The sequence below is a fragment of the Triticum aestivum genome, chromosome 2B, assembly GCF_018294505.1.
Source record: "Triticum aestivum cultivar Chinese Spring chromosome 2B, IWGSC CS RefSeq v2.1, whole genome shotgun sequence".
Taxonomy (NCBI): Eukaryota; Viridiplantae; Streptophyta; class Magnoliopsida; order Poales; family Poaceae; genus Triticum; species Triticum aestivum.
The window spans coordinates 265,069,256-265,088,968 of NC_057798.1; the positions used below are offsets into that span (position 1 = coordinate 265,069,256).

A 19,713-nucleotide genomic window follows, 5' to 3' on the forward strand; every position below is an offset into this window, starting at 1 on the left:
GGTGGGTACAATACGTTCGTTTCGCTTATGAACATACAATATACTCCCTCTGATCCCCACAGACACTGCCCCCCCCCCCTCCCCGATCATTTCTATCATAGAAATAGACCAAACCTTTATCTCCTTGCACGACATGCAAATTGATCTCTCAACATCAATCGATCTCGTCAAGATGTGTCGGGGCATGAACCGAATGGGATGTCAAAACTAAGACGGGAAGCGACACGTAGTGGAGGCAAAGTGAAACTTTAAACGAACCATTTGTTTGTATGCATGTCGGATAAATTACAACATTGGAAATATAAGCATGGTCTAGGCCCACATGCGAATGATACTCGGCGGAATGTTCAAATGAGGCATGAGGGAGCGACACGCTCATCGTCGCTTTACACGGTGGGTTTTAGTGTGCTGAGGGTGGTGTTAGTGATGTGGCTCGACCAGCAGATCAACACTCGGCTCGTCAAGGATGCACGGGGCGCCGAAGTGCGCGCGCGCCGCGGCGCGTCCGTGGAGTGGTGTAGCGCGGCCAACTGCATCCCCAAGACCTGAGACCATGCCAGGTCATCTTGCTTTTTGATGACATGTGGGGTCGCATGTGATAAAAGGGTATCTCCAACGTTGCCACGACCGCAACTGACTACCCTGGCACACCAAAAACCCTCGTCCCTCGCGCCGTCACGCGGTGCGTTCCCAGCCAGCGCCAGCTGCCCGCATTCATGTCATCCATCCGTATGCCGTCGTTAAGAGGCTCGGTGCTCGAGGAACCAACTCCGGCGACTTAATGACGCACCCGGACGCTTGGCCTCACCAGAATGCGCTACTTAAAGCGGCAACGCCTAGCTAACCTCCACATCATAGCGCATCATCCTGCTACCTGGCACGACATCCGCCATGACCATGAGCGTGAATGCTCTGCGGGAGAGCTTGTCTTCGGGGATGAAGCCCGAGGTCGCCGCCCTCGCTCAAGTCGCCGCACAAGCGGTGGCCATGCTGGCAGACAACGACGGGAGCACCGTCAGCCACGCGTCCTACTTGCCTCCGTCCAACGCCTGGCACCGCCGAGGTTGGGGACTCCTCCGAGGACGAGTAGGGCATGGGAGGCGACAGGGCATGGTGTGCCAACTAGCCGGTCCGTCTCCCATGTTCTACTTTTCCTCGCCGGAGACCGCACCTTCACTTCACGGGTCTTGAACCCCGCTCCCGTACATGGAGATCACAGATGGAGGACGTCGATCGCCGCCGTAGAATAGGTTTAGGGTCGGGTTTCTTTTATTTTTCTGTTCTATAAAAGTTTGAAATGTAATGAAAATCTGCCATGTTTGCATTAATCTTGGCCGGTGTATATGAACTTTCACAATAATATAGTATATTGTAGGAGTACTATCAAGATGCCCGTGCGTTGCACGGAACATCAAGATCTTGTGGGAGAAAAGGATGAACGAGAGAAGGCCTTATCTGCAAATGTGGAGAGGAGTGTGAGTAAATTGTCATAGTTTCCTTCCTATCCATTAGATATAGATCGGACGGCCTATGTTGCAGGATGGCAGGCACATCATCATCACCAACTTTGCTTTTTATTGAACCGAGACAAAGCTAACATGCAGAGTAAAATAAACATATAGTCTACATACACAATTTATCTTAGGCACTCCAATAGTACGTCCACTACACATTCACGCATTTCACATCTTTCTACATCTACAGGAACCTACAAAAGGGTTAACGTAAATTGCCTCTCTCTCTCCTCCTTGATTTTCATGGTGGTGGGCCCCTCCCTCCCCCAATCTACAATCAGCAGCTCACACGTTTCACATTACGTTAATTACGTAATGGGGATTACGTAGGTGTAGCATTACTCGTCCTAAAAAACCCAACTAAGCCAACCTCCCAGCATATCGCGCGGGAAAAGACCCGGCCGCGCCATTTTAGTCAGGATTACCGGATTACTAGTAGTAGTATCGATGGATCGCGCGAAGCACCAAGTTTTTTTTCTTTAGGGGGCGAAGCACCTAGTTTATTAAAAGGAAAAAAGGCGGTACACTAACAGCACACCTGTCGCGGTCGCATTGCAACCCATACACGTTCGCTCCTGCACACGACTCACGCAAACGGAACGCGCTTCGGCTTGCCTCTTCACTGACACGTGGGACTGCACTTGGAGAAACCGACCATGTGCCAAACTCTCCCCCGCCCACCGCATGGAAATCCCCCCCCCCCGAAAAAATCACCCCCAAATCCCAAATTCAAACCGCCCTTCGGCCAACTAGCTAATAATATTCCCCAAACCCCCCTCCCCCCGTCCCCCTCCACTCCATTCGCTCCGCCAAAGCTGCCCTCCCCGCCGCGCCGATACGTCGGCGCCGCGGTTCGTCGAGGGGACGCACGACGATCCTCTCGCTCCCACAGTACACTCTCATAGACGGCCGTCCTCTAGCCGCACCGCCATCGGTGGCGACGTTCTTGTGGAGGCGCACGACGGTCAGCGTCGCCACCGCTGGCGATGTTCGTGTGGAGACGCACGACGGTCAGCTTCTCCCACGGTACGCGCATTCTAGACTGAGGCCCCGTGCATGTCGGTGTAGCGCTGAATGTTAGCTGATAGACGCTGTTAATCTCACTGTTTGCCGAAGTAGTTTACAGTTGATATGCTCTGCTTAAGAAGATTCCTTGCCCTGTTCTGCACTCAATCTGCTTAGCTGAGATGGCATGCCAAACCCGATTAGTTGCTAAAATATCCTGCCATATATGTATTGTGACGTAGATTGCCATGGTCCAGTACCAATCTATTAGGTGAAATAGTTGTACACCGTTTTATACTCGATCTTTGTTGCTGGATGGCCTTCGATAGTTCGATGGTTGTGTGCTCGGCCTCATTGCCTGCTGAAATAGCCTGCCATAATTTAGCACTCAAATCTGTTTGCTGAATTAGCTTTTACATATATCTCGTTACTTATATCTACTCGTCCAAATATCTTGCCATAGCTTTAGACATCGACCTAGGTATTTTTTTCTGGACTTCATAAAAAAATATGTTTTTCCTGTAATATCTAGTAGAAGAACTAATTTGTATGTCTAATAGATGGACAGGACTTGGATAACTTCTGCTCGAAGATTCTCTGTTGCATATGTCAAGGGGGTTGAAAACTTCATGAGCTTTATCAGAGCTGAGTACGGTGGTCCAAAATCAGATGTGCTCTGCCCGTGTAGCAGTTGTATGGATTCAGTTACAAGACCCCAGTCAACTGTGCAAAATCATCTACACTTGTATGGTATGTCGGTCACATATACTAGGTGGGTTCATCATGGTGAAGCTGTGAATGTCAACGTTACTGACTACGTGGAAGCAGCAGATCACCATCTTGATCTGCCTGATGCTCAGGTGGAAGAGGAGGAGGAGGTGGTGGTGGCAGAGCCAGTGAGTTTGACCAACATTGAAACAATGCTACGAAATGCTCGTGCATTTTGTGAAATTTCACCCGCAGAAGAGAAACTGTGGGCCCGCATGTTGGAATAATGCAACATGGATGTCACCCCAAGAAATAAGTTATCAGTATTCTCAGCTATGGTCACCTTTCTTCAGGTGAAGACATCTGAGTGGATGACCAACAAATCATTCGATGTGATGTTGGCTGCTTTCCGCAAATCTTTCCTAGATGCGTCTGAGCTACCACACACCTACAGTAAAATGAAGAATTTCCTTCGTGCAGTTGGAATTGGATATGATATGATCCATGTTTGTAAGAATAATTGTGTTCTGTTCCGGAAGGATTATGCCAACTTAAGTGAATGCCCAAAATGCAAATCATCAAGATGGAAAGATGGCGATGCTGTGAAGAGGGTTACTCATAATGTTCTGAGACATTTTCCAATTACACCAAGATTGCAGGTTGTTTCATGATGCTGAAACAAGAGAGGATGTATTGTGGCATTCTAGGAACCAAGAGTACAGAGATCAGAATGTAATGAGCCATCCATCTCATGGTAGTGAGTGGCAAAGCTTCAATCAGAAACACAAAAAGTTTGTTGTTGACCTGAGAAACATTAGACTTGGCTTAGCTTCAGATGGATTTAACCCATTTGGCCACCAGAGCGCCACATATAGCATGTGGCCAGTGCTTATTATCCCTTACAACATGCCTCCAAATGTCTGCACCAAAGAATCAAACTACATGATGGCCTTGCTCATCCCAGGTCCAAAAAGTCCTGGAAAGGATTTTGATTTATTCATGGAGCCTCTTGTGGAGGAACTTCAACAGCTATGGAAGGGTGTTCTCACTCCAGACCTATATAGTAGCCCACCAGCTGATTTCTTTTTGTGTGCTGTTATAATTTGGTGCATCCATGATTATCCAGCTTTGGGCACTATGTCAGGGCGAACGACACGTGGTTACAATGCATGTGTTCGCTGTGACAGGAATCCGCTGTCATACGCAATACTTAGCAAGATCTGTTACATTGGACACCGCCGTTTCCTTGCCAAGGACAAGCCGCGTCCTACAAAATACTGAAGACATGTGTTCAATGCAAAGCATGAAAACCGTGATGCGCCAAGGAGGTTCACCGCCAATGAGTTGCAAGTGGAATTAGAGAAGGTCATGCATATTACACCAGGAAACCATCCTGGTAATGGTAGCGGGAAAAGGAAGCGTGGCAAGGCAGAAGAGAGATTATTGTTTACCCGCAGGTCCACTTTGTGGGACTTGGAGTACCGGAAAGATTTGGATCTGCGGCATAATCTTGATGTGATGCACATCTAAAAAAATATATGTGCCAGCATTGTCGGCACACTTCTTAATATTGAAGGCAAGACGAAAGATACCTTAAAATCTAGGATTTATTTGACACATCTGGGTATCAGAAAGGATTTGTAGGTGCAAGATGAAGGTAAACCACGGGATATGGCACCAGCTATGTACGTCTTGGACAAGGTAAAAAGAAAAGAATTCTGCGAGGTCCTGTCATGTGTGGGATTCCCACATGGATTTGCTTCCAACCCTGAAAGGAGAGTCAGTGCAGATGGAAACAAGGTACAAGGGTTGAAAACTCATGACTGCCACGTCCTACTTCAAAGGGTTTTACCTGTTATCCTTAGAGGATTGGGCCGCCCCGACTTATACATAGCAGTTGCAGAGTTGGGACAATTCTTCAAGGAACTCTGCAGTAGAAATATCAGGATAGATGCTTTGGAGCGTCTTAGAGACAAGATACCAACTATCCTATGCGACCTTGAGAAGATATATCCTCCAGCCTTCTTTGATGTGATGGTGCATTTGGCTGTTCATCTACCTGATGAGGCACTACTTAGAGGTCCAGTACAGTATGGCTGGATGTACCCTATTGAAAGGCAGCTAGGCACTTTCAAGGGCTATGTCAGGAACAGAGCTAGACCTGAGGGTTCCATTGCAGAGGCCTACATTGCTACAGAAGCGTTGACATTCTGCTAAAAACACATTGAAACAGTCGATCAGCTTAGCAAAGAGGTGGGTGAAGACAATCCTGGGCTCAATGTTTTCGATTATTCTGTTTGAGTTACAAGGAAGAGGCGACAAGAGGACAAACCTAAAGATTTGGACAAAATGGTTTGGTATGTGTTGAATAACTGTCCTGAGATACTGCCTTATATCAAGTAAGTGCTAAGTACTGCAGCTTATACATCGTAATCTACTAAACTTGCAGCACATTCTTATATATTTAGATGTTTGACGCGATCACTATGTTGTGAAGCATCTACAAAAACGAGTTACTACCGCAAAATCCAAGAAACATTGACAAACTGGTTATGGCAGGATTTGCGAAATGGTTCAAGAGCCATGTAAGCTATTGAATTGCATTGTCAGTTTTTTTAATATATTGAGTACATAAGCTGATCAGCTTGTCTATTTTCTAAACATAGGTTAAGAAGATGCGGGAGGATGGGTAGGCAGTTGATGATGCCCTTTACGCACTAGCAATGGGTCCTGATACTCGGGTAAGACATTATGAATCTTGCGTTGTTGGAGATGTGCGCTACAACACCCTTACACGCGATGAAGGCGGGAAGACACAAAACATTGCCATCATGAGCACGGATACGTATGGCAGAGAGACAACTAAAATGTATGCTAACATAACAGACATTGTTCAGTTGCACTATATCTCCAGTTTCGAGGATCATCGGTGTGTGGTTCTATTGTGCTGTCATTGGTATAACCTGTTTTCTAGGATCGCAAAACCCAGAGCTGATGATTATTTCAAATCCATCAATGTCAAGGCGGCGTGCCAGACCAACGAGCCTTTTATTTTGGCAAATCAAGCAACACAGATATTTTTCTTGGAAGACACATTTGCACGTAGCGATGACTGGAGAGTATTGCAAAGATTTGAGCAGAGGAATTCGTTTAATGAAGTTGCACAACAAGATGATGCTTACACAGCTCTAATGTACAAGATTCCATAGATGCTCCTAATATCTTTGAGAACCATCATGTCAATGACGTTGGCAAAAAGATTGCCTGTCGTGCTGTGGACATACAAGAGTTGATCAAGAAGCCAACGTTCGAGGACATTGAGGATGAAGAAGAAGATGACACTCTGGGGAATTACGATTCAGACTGATACACATGGTGAAGATGTTGATGTTGCCGCTGCGGATGATGATTAGATTGCTTTTGTCGTATTTGCCTGTCAGGAGACATTTTTTATCTACTATGTGAAATTGTGCTTGCTATGACAACTGAAACCTGATGAACATGTTGTTTAGTATTTTGCTGTGAGAAGTCACTTGTTATGTATGTTGATTTGAGTTTGGTGATTGTATGCGAGTAAAACATGATGACATTGTTGTTTAGTTGTACTCATATTTGGCTGTGAAACTTGAATTTGATGACATAGTTTGCCGTTGGACTGCAATTTGCTCGACGTCTTCGAATGGGAACAAAGCTGACCCGACAGGGCATCTTCTAATTTATTTATTTATTACCAAAAGGGCCTCTGCTATTTATTTATTTATGAGCAAAAGGGGATAGCCCCCGATTTCTGTTAATAGAAATCATTAGATGTTCACAACACTACGCCCAACCTGCTACACAAGTTTCATTCATTACTAGTTTCAGCAAAGTGCTCATGTCATAGCCACTGAATACATCACGAGTGCTACATACACTGCAAATAAAGAGACAATCGTCCTATAGAGCACATCGATTTTGCCCATTATCTTCACAAGCTCTTTCATCTCTTCATTGCTGTCAAGCAAGTAAATGATAATGTGTATGAAGGGACCATGAGAGTTTGATGAAGTCTCCCCGGCAATGGCGCCAGGAACTCTTTCTTATATTTGTGAGCTACATTGGGATTTTCCTCGAAGAGGAAGGGTGAAGCAATATAGTAGCGGATAGTATTTCCCTCAGTAGAGAACCAAGGTTATCGAACCAATAGGAGAGTCACGCAAACAACCTTAGTAGTACCTAAACACACAGGAGCAAATACTTGCACTGAACGCGGGCAAGAGGGTTATCAATCCCCTTGTACTCATTAATTGCAATGATTAAATCTGATACTAGTAGATAGATAAATCACAAAGTAAAATAAAAGTAATAAAACTGGAGCAAGGTATTTTTGGTTTTTGTAATATGATTAAAATAGACCCGGGGGGCCATAGTTTTCACTAGAGGCTTCTCTCTCATAAAAATAGCATATGGTGGGTAGACAAATTACCGTTGGACAATTGATAGAAAAGCGCATAGTTATGATGTTATTCATGACATGATCATGTACATAGGCATTATATCCGTGACAAGTAGACCGACTCATGCCTGCATCTACTACTATTACTCCATCAATCGACCCCTATCCAGCATGCATCTGTGATATTAAGTTCATGAAAAATAGAGTAATGCTTTAAGCAAGATGACATAATGTATACAGAATAAAACCAAGCAATATGATTAAAATCCTTCATTTTCTCCATAGTAGCAACAACACAATACTTGCCTCTCTATCCATTCTATCACTGTGTGAGGACACCGCAAGCTTGAACCTACTACTATGCACCACTTCCATTAAAGATCTACAAATCAACTTGGCCAAAGAAAACCCATAGATCGGAAAGTATTACATAGCTATAACAATCATACATAACAAAGTTAAGAAAGACTCAATTACTTTCAATGAATAATCCAATCATAAACCCACAATTCATCGGATCCCAACAAAGACACTGCAAAAGAAAATTACATAGAATAGAACTCTGAGGAGAACATTGCATTGAAGATCAAAGAGAGGGAAGAAGCCATTTAGCTAATCACTATGGACCCGTAGGCCTGTGGTAAACTACTCATACATCATCGGAGGTGCGGCAAGGTTGATCTAGATGCCCTCTATGATCGATCCCCCTCCGACAAAATACCGGAAAATGCATCGAGATGGGATCACGAAAGAACAGAAGCTTGCAGCGGCGGAATAATTGTTTCGTGTGTCTCTCTGGTGGTTTTGGGATTTATGGAAATTTACAGAAGTGGAATTAGGTCAAAGAAGGCACGTGAGGTCCACAAGCTCAGGTGGCACCCACCTCGGGGTGTGCCGTGTGAGCTTGTGGCTCTCCCGTACATCTTCTGGCCTCCTCCCGAATTTTATAGGGTCCCTTCCAGTCTAGAAAAAATCACCGTAAAACTTCATTTTGTTTGGACTTTGTTTGATACTGTTTTTCTGCAAAACAATAAAATAGGTAAAAACAGGAATTGACACGGGCACTGAGTTTATAGGTTAGTTTTAGAATTAATATAAAATTGCATATAAAGCATATAAGATTAATAATATAATAGCATGAAACAATAAAAAAATATAGATACGTTAGAGACATATCAATATATCAAAGGAAGTTGAAGGCACGGGCGGATTGATAGTAGAGATCGAGGGCATTTTGTCTAGTTTAGAATACTTAATTTGTTTTCGGATTTCCTCCCGTTTCGGCATTCTTAATTTGTTCTTCCTTTTGTCCATCCACACTATTCTTCCATACTCTCGAATTTATTTCAAGATTTCCGACGATGCACATTCAGTGGGAGGAGACGTTCCCGTCGATGACGAGGTGCCTACGGTGACTTTGTAAATTTTAAGATGATATGCCGGCTCAGTCTTTCGAAGATGCTCATAGAGATAGGGATGAATGTATGCGCATGTATATGAACGCTTGCGTTTGTACTGTATTAAAAAATATTATCTGTCTTTTATTACCTACTTATTTTCGAGCGCACATATGTGCATGAATCACGACGCGGTTTACTCCAAGCAGAGCATTTCTGCTCAATCACAGTGCACGAGGTCTCGGAAAACGCGGCGTGTTCGCTCGTATGGACCAGCGCGCATTGTTCAATTAATAGTACTCCCTCCGTTCACTTTTGTAAGACACGGAGCGAAATCGTGTGCACACTTGCTCGCTCGCGCACGAAAAGGATGTTTTCCATTTTTACCCCCGTGTCGGCCGGGGACACGGTAGCGAAACATCTGCATCCCTTCCCTCACACGCTCGCCCGCATCCCTCCCTCTCTCACGCTCGCCCGCATCACCGGCGCCGGCGTCCTCTCCCTTGCACCTCTCTCGCCCGCGCCGCCTCTCCCCGAGCTCCTCGCTCGCCCGCGTCGTCGGCACCCTCTCCCTCGCGTGCGTCGCCGGCGCTCTCCAACACCAGCTCCATTGTTAAAAATGCGATTTCCCCCCCTCCGGCCCTCCGATCTGCAGTGGCGGTCCTCGATCTGCTGCGGCGACTATCAAGACGGCACGACGGAGCTGTTACTGCCTGTCGCCTGCCCAGAGCTTCTGTTGCCGGTTGCCTACCCGGAGCTGTTGCTGTCGGTCGTCTGCCTGGATCTGCTTCTTCAGGCGATGCCCACATCGCCGTCTCCCTCCCGCTCCTCTTCCTCCTCCTCGTCGGTTACTTCACCACCTCAGCATCACCGGCGGGGGGCTGGGAGGGGGAGGGGTGGATGGGCCCTTCTTCAAGGCCTACAACCATCACAGAGCAGAGCAGGAAGCTCGTCTTCGAGGCGAGGATTTACTGTAGCCGCTTCAGTTAAATGCATCTGGTTCATCCTCTGTAGTCTGTATTCTGCTCTTCTCACCTCACCTTCAGTTAAATGCATCTGGTCAGTGATATGATTCAGAGCATCAGATTCACAAGCATGATGGATGGAGGGATCTCTCAAATGGTGTGGCTCCTAGTACTACAACGGCAGTGACATGCCGGCCTCCCACACGCGCATAGCATGCACTGATCGACACCTACGATCGAGTTGTGACCAACTGTACAACTGTACATGCATACATGATATATACAGTACCACGAGTAGATAAGCATGCATGATATGTGCAACAAATTTAGAGGAAACGCATGCCAATCATGATACTCCATCAAAATTAAGTTTGGAGTATGTGCAAAAGATTCACGGGAGTAGCTAGCTTTGCATGTATGTGTCAAATGTGTGTGTACTAAGATGAGACAGTTATCAAATTAAGTGCCTTCTGAAAGCAACAAACAATGATGATGATTCAGGGGAGTAACAATTATGGAGTAGTACAAACTTGTAAGCAACAACAAGCTCTGCTTCTGCAAAAAATAGAAAACAACTCTGCCTCTGTTTTGGAGAAAAAAAAGTGAAGGAGAAAGATTGTGTGTGTGGATGGAAATCAAGAAGAGGCAAATAATGTCCAGGCCACTTTAGTGTTCACCACCTAATCCTATCCACCTAATTTGCCTTGCAGATTAACAGGTATGGTGCAGATGTGGTGGAGTATATCTTTTGGAATGGGCATGAACCGGCCAAAGTTCAGGTAATCTACTTACTGCAGTTGGAATAGTTGCCCTTCTATTTACTCAACTGAAAGAAATACTCCATAATTTAAATATCATGTGCCAAATATGCGACCTCGTTAGAAATACTCCATAATTTAACCCAACAGAAAGAGTTGATCAACATGAATTTTTCTGGAGTAGTTCGTCGACAGTACATTGAATCTAAAAAATTCAGTTAAGCAAGCATGCTACTCCTATTTTTGGAGTAAAAATTCAGTTTAATATTCATTAAAAGAGCTTGGCATCTCTGTTTGCATCTAGGAGTACATCTGGATATTCTTTGCTGAAGAGAATATATACTCCTAGAAAACAAGTAAAGAATATACTCCAAGTTCACACATAAACACATACTCCTTTTCTTGTAAACACGGAATACACAAGTACTCCCAACAAACTGGAGTAGAATACACAACAAACTGGAGTAGGATCAGCGTCCAAGCATCTCTAGTGCCATTGCATACACTTCAGGAGGAACTGAGATCCTGGGCGGTAGCAGTTGTAGCCTTTCTAGCCTATCCTTGTTCATGTGCGGGATTTTGTATTTATTGGCTCCACCATTCTTCATTACTTCAACCATGCAAGTCTGCAGAGTTATAATACTCTGTTCAGTTTTGAAACTTCATATCCATCGAACTCCTCTTGAACACCTTTAATCAGCTTTGGAATAGTTTTTGGACTTTTGCAGTCTGTTAGCGACTGAATAGAGCTGAAGAACCCAAGGTCCAGGGCGTTCATGTCCGGAGAATTTGGAGGCTGATACATTATTCTAATGTCCAGGCCACTTTCGTCCACAGCTTCTGCGAATGCTTGATCATTAGGTAGGATATGTGTTCTCGCGTTATCTTGCTGGATAAAAATGGGTCGTCCATCATCATCTGCAGGCCACAATGCTTGAATCGCTGGCACAACCTTCTGTATAATGTACTCTCTCATCACATCCCTCGTCACTATGACAGGCTTTGTTTCCAATGTCCCCTTTTCCCTATTCTTGCTTCTTTTTGCTGCTGCAGTCACTCTCACGAATGGCCATACCCCAATTTTTCCGGAGAATGTCATGTTCCCATCTTCATCAAACCGTGGTCTTGCTACCGCTGTGAGAAACATCACTTTTCCAATAGAGTTTTTGACAGGTCTTTTCGGGTCCTCTTCGTCAGGCAGCAGATAGTAGTTCTTTTTTTCTTGGTCATGGAGAACCATTTCTCATCGATGTGAACAATATTATGCATACTCCTGAAACTTGGGCTTACATCTCCTAATGTTGCCTCATCTAGCATAGAGAGGCAAAAATCCACCCTATCTCTCTTATTTTTCTTTGTCAGTCCCGGCTTAACCCTGTTGGAGTGTTTCCTTATCTTGTTCAACTTGAACTTCTTGTATAGTGTAGTAGGGCTTACACCCAGTGCCTTGGCTAGAGATCGAATAGTTGACCTCTTGTTCAAGGGAATTGTCGGAATGAGAGATAGGATATCATCATAAGATTTTCTTCCACAATTTTCCTTTCTTTTGTTTGAAACATCCACCTCCTGACCAAGGCCTTTCTGTTTCATTGCCGTCTCCCATATTCTTTGAATAACTCGAACATGTGCTCCAAATATTGCAGCCACATCCTTCTTATCAGTTCTCTTGAACTTGCCTCCTCTACTCTTATGGAGGGTTTCCAAGGACATGTAAGCGGCATATCTCTGTGCATCAGTGAGCCAATTCCTTTGCCTTTGTACTCCTACAATAGCAATAGAATAATAAAATTAATTATTGCAAGAATATTACAAATTGGTTGCTGGAAATGTAAACAAGAGGCCAACAATAGCATTAAATTCCATGGGATAGGAGTATTGCTTGCTTTGCTTGCTGTAAATATAAACATAAATGCTGGTTGCTGAAAATATAAATGTAAACTAAATTTGTAAATATAAACTAAACTTTATACTCCATGATTGACCTCTATTGCAGGCAAGCAAGCAAATTACTCCATAATTTGTTTTTGCATTGCTTTTTCTTTTTAATTTGGAGTAGTATGAAAATATTTTGAGGTACACCGCTGTTCTTGCAGCAGTTTCTTTTCCATTCCTAGCTGTCAGAGTATATGTTTATTTACACACATACATGATGTCAGAGTATATGTTGTTTGATGTACACAATGGTTCTTGCGGAGTTTGTTCAGTTTGCCTATAAGCAAATGAGGCAAAAACTGAAATACCCCCGTAGTTGTCCAGGAGACCTCTGTTGCTTGTTGAAAATATAAATGTTGCTTGTTTGCTGAAAATATAAATGTAAATGTTGCTTGCTGAAACTAATGTTGCTTGTGTTATCTCCTTCTTTCTAGTATGCCTTGTGTACCATGACATTTCTTTGTTGTAATTTTAATTACTCCATACAGAAAGAAAGAAAGGCAACACCAAATTTGCTTACTCCACTAAAATGTTAATTACTCCATTCTAGTGGAGTAATCTTTTTCAGCCTTCCATAGAGAAAACTGTGATATCCATTTCATTTGATTTAGCCACTTTACTACTCCATAGCGTAGTAGTGTTGAATAACATGTGAACAAAATGAAGCTTCCTCATATGCACTATTCAATCTTAGCAATCCCTTCTCTGTTACTTCTCTGAGGCATAATTTGATGCAAGATCGGAGTACCTGAATTTTGACCAGCATTGTTGCCTTCTTCTTCAGGTTCTTCGTTGCCTTCTTCGGGTGGAGTGAAATTGAGGTCTAGGACTACCATGCTTGCAATTGGGCCAACGATTTGCTGCTATTGCTGTTGAGGATCTGCTGCCGTTGCTTCTGTTGAGGGCCAGTGATTTGCTACTGTTGATATTGAGGATCTGCTGCTGTTGCTTCTATTGAGGGCCAATGATCTGCTGTTGTTTCTTCTGTTGAGGATCTGCTATCGAAGGGAAGGAGCTACAGTTGAGGATCTGCTACTGTTGCCAGGGGACAAGCCGGCAAGGAGCACCGAGCCTGGAGGTGGTCACGCATGAGAGGAGCTCCTGATCTTCTCCCCTGGCCCCCGGCGAGCTGGACCTTCTGGCGACACGGGGAAGAAGGGAGGTGGTTCTGGGCGAGCTTAAGCTTGCCGGCGAAGTGCTGCTGGGGCCGGCGGCCGGCGAGGTGCCCTCCTGGGGCCGGCAGCGAGGTTCCTGGATGAGCAGGAAGCTGGGCAGGGAGGAGGAGATCCTGGGCGGAGGAGAATCTGGGCGAGGTGGGAAGGGAGGAGATCCTGGCGAGGAGAATCTGGGCGAGGTGGGAAGGGAGAAGCTGGGCGGCGAGGTGTGCGGTGAGCCGGCGACGCGCTGGGAGGCGACGCACTTGGCGAAGCGATCCCGATGGTTTTTGAATTTCAAATTGATCGAAGGGTATTGTTGTCCATTAGCGATTTTTGGGGCTGTCGGAAATCTCCTTCCGCGCCTTACAAAAGTGAACGGAGGGAGACGTTCCCGTCGATGACGAGGTGCCTACGGTGACTTCGTAAATTTTAAGATGATATGCTGGCTCAGTCTTTCGAAGATGCTCATAGAGATAGGGATGAATGTATGCGTATGTATATAAACACTTGTTGTACTGTATTAAAAAATATTATCTGTCTTTTATTACCTACTTATTTTCGAGCGCACATATGTGCATGAATCACGACGCGGTTTACTCCAAGCAGAGCATTTCTGCTCAATCACAGTGCACGAGGTCTCGGAAAACGCGGCGTGTTCGCTCGACCAGCGCGCGTTGTTTAATTAATAGTACTACCTCCGTCTCGGTGAATAAGTCATTCGTGTAATTCTAGATGACGATTTAACTATCTAAATATGTATTATATGTGACAAAAAATATATATTTAGAAATTACATCCGTGTAGAAATATAGTGATATACTTTTTATGACATATAACACATATTTAATTGCTCAAATCGATGATTTAGAACTATGCAAATCACTTATTCCTCCAGACTGTACTAATAATTAATTAGGAGAAAAGGATAAAACAAAAGAGATGCGGGCCAACATTTTACTACTCCCTACTCCACTGCCAACAAAACCTCCACTGCCATTGTCTGCAATGGCGTCTCGGCCTTTCCCACGGGAGTCCCCTCGCTCCCGGCCTCCTAGCTCTAGCTCTCTCTCCGCCTCCGTTCAAATGGGATCCTCGCCTGCGCCTTCGCCTTCGCCTTCGACTTCGCCGCCGATGCCGATGATAGGGAGGGCCGGCAACCTCACCGTCTTCATCACGCCGCCGTCGCCGGCCAGCACCCCGCGCTCCTCGCGCCCGTCCGACTCCCCAAGGCCGGACTTCTCCACCCCTACCTCCCGCACGGGTACGGCACCGCCTCCGCCGCAGAAGAGCGCTAGCCCGCCCGCGCCGCCGGTCAAGTTCTCGCCCCCTGCACCGCCCGTGAAGGTGTCCCTGCCTCCTGTGCAGGTGCCCCCGCCGCAGTACGGAAAGGCTTCTGCGGGGGGCAAGCACGACGGATCGGTGTTCGGCTTCTTATGGGACGCCGTCGCGCGCGTGCAGGAAGGTGATGGGGGAAAACATTTTCGTCAACTCAATTGCATCTCAGTTTTCTCTTCACATTTCCTGGATTGCGTGTTCTGATGCGCGGGATTCTTCTGGGTTGCCGCAGCGCACGCGAGCCTGGACGAGTACGTCGCCAACTGGTTCGGATTGGATCAGTCTAAGTACCAGTGGGCTCTCAACGACTACTACGATACCACCGGCAAGGTTCGTGCTTTTCGATTTCTCCTCTGCAGTTTCCCTCTAGCTTTGAGGAATCGGATTCCATGCGTGTCCACTTGGTTCTCTTTTTCATTCATGTTCTTAACTGGATCTGCGACTGCATGTGAGAACAATTTGAGAGTAGAGTTTCATACTCCCTCCGTTCGGAATTACTTGTCTCGGGAATGGATGTATATAGAACTAAAATACGTCTAGATACATCCATTTTCACGACAAGTAATTCCGAACGGAGGGAGTACGTACTAATTTTGCAGTCTTTATAATTATGATAATTATTGTGATGAAGATTTGGTGGGTGAATTGCATCTGTGGTTGCGCTGCTCTTGTTATCAGTTGAGGTTCAAGTGTTGATTAGGCAGTACTGGTTCCTAGTGCTTACTGCAAAACTAAAGTCAATCTCATCTTGTTATAGTATCTGTAAAGCTGGAAAAGGAAGATAGAAACACAAGGCAAGAATAGATGCCTAATCACACCTTTTAGCTCCTATAGAAATGATGAAGAATTTCCCTGGGCACAAAATGTGCACTAGGCTTGTCATATGTCTAGAGTAGCATACTTTCACTTTGAAGCTTTTGTAAAGTTGTTCCCTTGTTCTAGCTTTGAGTGCACCGGCTGTTTGAATTGATTATAGCCTCTCAACATACTTGTGTCCGCCTTATGTTTATTCTTGACAATCATCACTGGCAAGCAGGTGAAATAACAGACCTTGTCTTTGCTGTTATGTTATTTGCATCATTCAAGTGCTCATGTCATTAATCTAATTCTACCCTTTAACCTTTAACCATATGTTCAAACGCAGAAATGGCACTAGAGTGATAGGAGGTTTGATTGGGGATTGGAGAGAAACAAGCATAATACTACTAGCGTGTTGCTACAGTTGAAAATAGTTGTCTTTGGTACCATACTTGATGTGTAATTAGTGTATCTATACTTGCGTCATTTCATACTTTGGCCTATATATTGCATAATTTCACATTCATAATACAATTTGGGGTTGAAGGTGGTTGGCGTTAGATTTTGTAATGGTTGGAGTATTTCTAATTGTAGGAGATGTCATCATGTTACAATAATGATATAGCGAATTGGTAGAAGCCTTAGGTCGTTACAAATATAATATTCAGAAAGGATTTGTTGAACCTTTTACCATGGAGATAGTGTTACTATGCCCTCCAGTTCAAAAGGGTAAGTTGTAATGTAATATACTTAAAGTCTCCGTTACTATAATACTTTGAAGGCAAGACACGATATAAATGTTTAAAAAGATATCGATAGCCAGAGTGCACATAATCTAAGAGCATCTACATCCGGATCCCTCAAATTCCCCTATAGGTCCGGGCGGACGGCCCTGTCACTGCCCGGTCACGAAATTGCCACCCAACTGGACCACTCAAAACCCCCCATACGCCCAGGCTGTCCGGCACCCCCCAAACCCAGCCCGTATGTGGGACGGATATGGGGAGACCCTGTCGCGTTCGCCACGTCAGACTGGCCCACCCTAAACCCACAAATATGCGCCCCTAGCCGCATCCCGGACCAAACCCTAGCCACTCGACTCCACTTCCAATCCGCTTCCCCCAGCTCCTCTCCAGCATGGCGGGCATCGGATCTGAGTCCGGCAACTCTGGATCCGACGGGTGACGGATCTGAGTCTGGCAACTCCGGATCCATCGACTGGGACCTCGTCCCATGCAAGGAAGAGGAGTTGGCTGTCCAGCTGGTTGTCCGCTGTTCTAGGGAGGAAACCCGTGCTCCGCCATCAGAGTCACTTGGTGGGAATCCATTGCATCCGCGCAAGTGGGGCCTGTATCCGGCAGCTTGGGGCGCATGACCGCGGCAGAACCGGAGGCGACGAGCAGCGGCTGGAGGTACCCGCGCGCCTAACCGGACGGCTCCGGGCTGGCAACACAACCCTTGTGGTGGAGCCTCGCCCCCGTGACGTCGGGCTCTAAGTCCAAGGTCAACGCCGTCATACGGCACGACCACTGATGCGTCAAGGAGCGGCGTGCCCGCCGTACGAGGGAGAAGTTGCGCCATGCTGCAAAGGACAAGAGCGTTGATGCCCTCCATGCCTGCATCCTGGCAAAGCGGCAAGCCCAGACGGCGTGCTCTCGCACTGGAGCAAACCCGGGCACTCCATGCCCTCGGCGGCCTCCCCCCCAAAGAGTAGATTTAACTTGACCCATAGTGCATCTTCGACCGCTACTTATGCGACGAAGAGGGCAAGGGCAAGGGAAGGGCGGCCGTGGGTGAACTTCCTCCATAGCCATAGTTTATAGCTAGTAGAACATGCCAATTTTTGGTAGTCCGATGGCATGTATGAGAACTCTCCAATGCTATGTGTGTTAATCTAGATGAAATGCGTATGCTGGTTTGAACTTTGCATGAAGATTGTTGGAATTGGGGGTTTTCGTGTGAGGGGGACGGCTGTGGACGCGGACATTTGAGGGGTGGCCGGGCGCTGTCCGCGGACGCATCCGGGCACTTGTGACGTATGGGGGGGGGGGGGGTCACATTTGTGAGTTGCGGTTGTAGATGCTGTAAACTATTTATTTCTGTGGATGGGAGGGAATATGGTGCAGCATTTCTGTTTCAAAATAAAATCATCCTCAAACCTAGCTATTTTAATATTGTCAAGGCTTAAAGAAAATTGTTGCTTAGATTAGCGGAAATGGGTATATGAAAATATATTCAATGGTGCCCTTTATTGTATCTCTTGGCACTTAGAGCATTGTAAGGCATGGTATGCAAACACATTCTTATGGCTTCTGCAACTGGATTAGCTATATCTAGTGATGAATGCATGTGTGCATTCAGTTCCAGTGATCCGGTCTAACTTCCATTGTCACACACCCCATGCCCCACGGTTCTATCTGCCCCATTGAACTTGGGTTCTGTAGCTGCAATTTAGAAGAATGCTGGATATGATTTACAGTGTAAATATTATTTGATATAAGAATAGGGTTACTAGTTTCCCATCTAGGATTCTTTTTTTTTTTTATCGACTTGATGAATGCGTTCTTCAGGGTTATCAGCCCTTGTGTCTCCAAATCATACCTCCATGCATATGCGGAAGCAATTTCTCAAGGGGTGTCACTCAGACGCCCTGTGGCTGTGGAGTTGTATTTTTTAACCCACTTGTTGCTCCATTCAGTAAAATCTGATCATTTATTACTTGGACCAAATCAGTGAGATGCTTATTTCAATGGACAAAGGTTACATGTTGCATCTTTCTGATGTCGCTGTAGGAAGTGGAATATGGCAAAGCTGGGAAGCCAAAGGAGCTTACTACTACTACTACTACTACTAATAAAGTGCAGAAAGTTTAGAAGGTTGGTCCATATGGTTAAACATTCACTCCTTTTTGTTTCTCATCCTTCTTTTTTCTTTTTGCTGATCGGCTGCATGTTTAATCCTGTTGGCAGCAAACTTCATTCCAGGTTGTGTGTGTAGTGAAGCGAAGTTCTATTTGTTAGATCTTGTCATTGGGGCTTCAAGAGTTTTTGCCTCTTTATCTACCTGATGAAGTAGGGTCTACATTTGACACAAGGGGCACTTGGATCATCGAGAGTCTGAAGTTATTGTTTTTTGTTGGCTCCTTTCAGGGTCTGCTGTAATCTGAGACGCAAATTGCGTATTTGCAGTGGCTAAATGTTGCAGTTCAACATCTTATCACATTGTCTTGCATTGCATATCGATTGCACGGCATAAATTTCCCTCATCATTTCACTTTACCCCTGCTGGGTCTGGATCCCCTCGGCGAGTGATCATATCTCATTGCATATACTTGTCCTAAATGACCCTTTTTAGTGCTCACTTTACTTCTCTCTCTCAAAACTTATTGAGCTCCTTTTCGGTACACCCCCTCACTAAACACGTATAATAAGGGCAGTATGGCCTTTCCACAAGAACGTATACCCACTTCTCTTTATTTTTTTTTTGAGAAGGAAAAACGTATACCCACTTCTGTATGGTCTTCCGGGACGAGCGGTATGTACATGTAGAAGTTTGCCCACCTGATCCGCCGGCACCACCTTGTCTATGAAGATGTTTCTATTCGTTCACAGAAAAAGTGTCCCGATGGCTGGCCCCATAGGGCGGCCGTGCCAGAACACAAGGGGTAAGAGCAACTCCCATGGGGTGGGGTGACCCATTTCGTCCGCTT

At 45.5% G+C, this 19,713-nt stretch overlaps 3 protein-coding genes across 4 annotated transcripts; 2 read left to right on the top strand and 1 right to left on the bottom strand.

Moving 5' to 3' along the window:
- The first annotated feature begins 9,383 nt into the window (after positions 1–9,383).
- Positions 9,384–14,418, top strand: LOC123044695 (uncharacterized). Of its 2 annotated transcripts, none has more exons than XM_044467524.1 (3): positions 9,384–10,044; positions 10,735–10,803; positions 13,499–14,418. In XM_044467524.1, the coding sequence occupies exons 1-3, from the start codon at positions 9,430–9,432 to the stop codon at positions 13,526–13,528; spliced, it is 714 nt and encodes a 237-aa protein (XP_044323459.1). In that variant the 5' UTR covers positions 9,384–9,429; the 3' UTR covers positions 13,529–14,418. The 2 variants fall into 2 exon arrangements, with proteins under 2 accessions (XP_044323459.1, XP_044323460.1); XM_044467525.1 differs by having other exon boundaries at positions 9,387–10,019.
- On the bottom strand, positions 11,136–13,659 carry LOC123044696 (uncharacterized). Its single transcript, XM_044467526.1, has 2 exons — positions 13,463–13,659; positions 11,136–12,545 (listed from the first exon to the last, which is right to left on the bottom strand). The coding sequence occupies exons 1-2, from the start codon at positions 13,548–13,550 to the stop codon at positions 11,929–11,931; spliced, it is 705 nt and encodes a 234-aa protein (XP_044323461.1). The 5' UTR covers positions 13,551–13,659; the 3' UTR covers positions 11,136–11,928.
- Positions 14,419–14,794: 376 nt separating the features above from the next.
- Positions 14,795–19,220, top strand: LOC123044697 (formin-like protein 16). The gene is made up of 4 exons (XM_044467527.1): positions 14,795–15,333; positions 15,439–15,536; positions 18,797–18,880; positions 18,974–19,220. Exons 1-3 carry the CDS (start codon positions 14,811–14,813, stop codon positions 18,875–18,877), a joined length of 702 nt encoding a protein of 233 aa, XP_044323462.1. The 5' UTR covers positions 14,795–14,810; the 3' UTR covers positions 18,878–18,880; positions 18,974–19,220.
- Positions 19,221–19,713: the final 493 nt, after the last annotated feature.

Bases quoted from the DNA above. Each gene is read 5' to 3' on its own strand.
- LOC123044697 (XM_044467527.1), top strand. From the start codon at position 14,811: ATGCGGGCCAACATTTTACTACTCCCTACTCCACTGCCAACAAAACCT. The intron at 15,334-15,438 runs GTGATGGGGGAA...GGGTTGCCGCAG, and splicing joins CGTCGCGCGCGTGCAGGAAG to CGCACGCGAGCCTGGACGAG. The intron at 15,537-18,796 runs GTTCGTGCTTTT...ATGTCGCTGTAG, and splicing joins ACTACGATACCACCGGCAAG to GAAGTGGAATATGGCAAAGC.
- LOC123044696 (XM_044467526.1), bottom strand. From the start codon at position 13,550: ATGGTAGTCCTAGACCTCAATTTCACTCCACCCGAAGAAGGCAACGAA. The intron at 12,546-13,462 runs GTACTCCGATCT...TTGCTATTGTAG, and splicing joins CAATGCTGGTCAAAATTCAG to GAGTACAAAGGCAAAGGAAT.
- LOC123044695 (XM_044467524.1), top strand. From the start codon at position 9,430: ATGTTTTCCATTTTTACCCCCGTGTCGGCCGGGGACACGGTAGCGAAA. The intron at 10,045-10,734 runs GTTAAATGCATC...TTTGCCTTGCAG, and splicing joins GATTTACTGTAGCCGCTTCA to ATTAACAGGTATGGTGCAGA. The intron at 10,804-13,498 runs GTAATCTACTTA...CTTCTTCTTCAG, and splicing joins ATGAACCGGCCAAAGTTCAG to GTTCTTCGTTGCCTTCTTCG.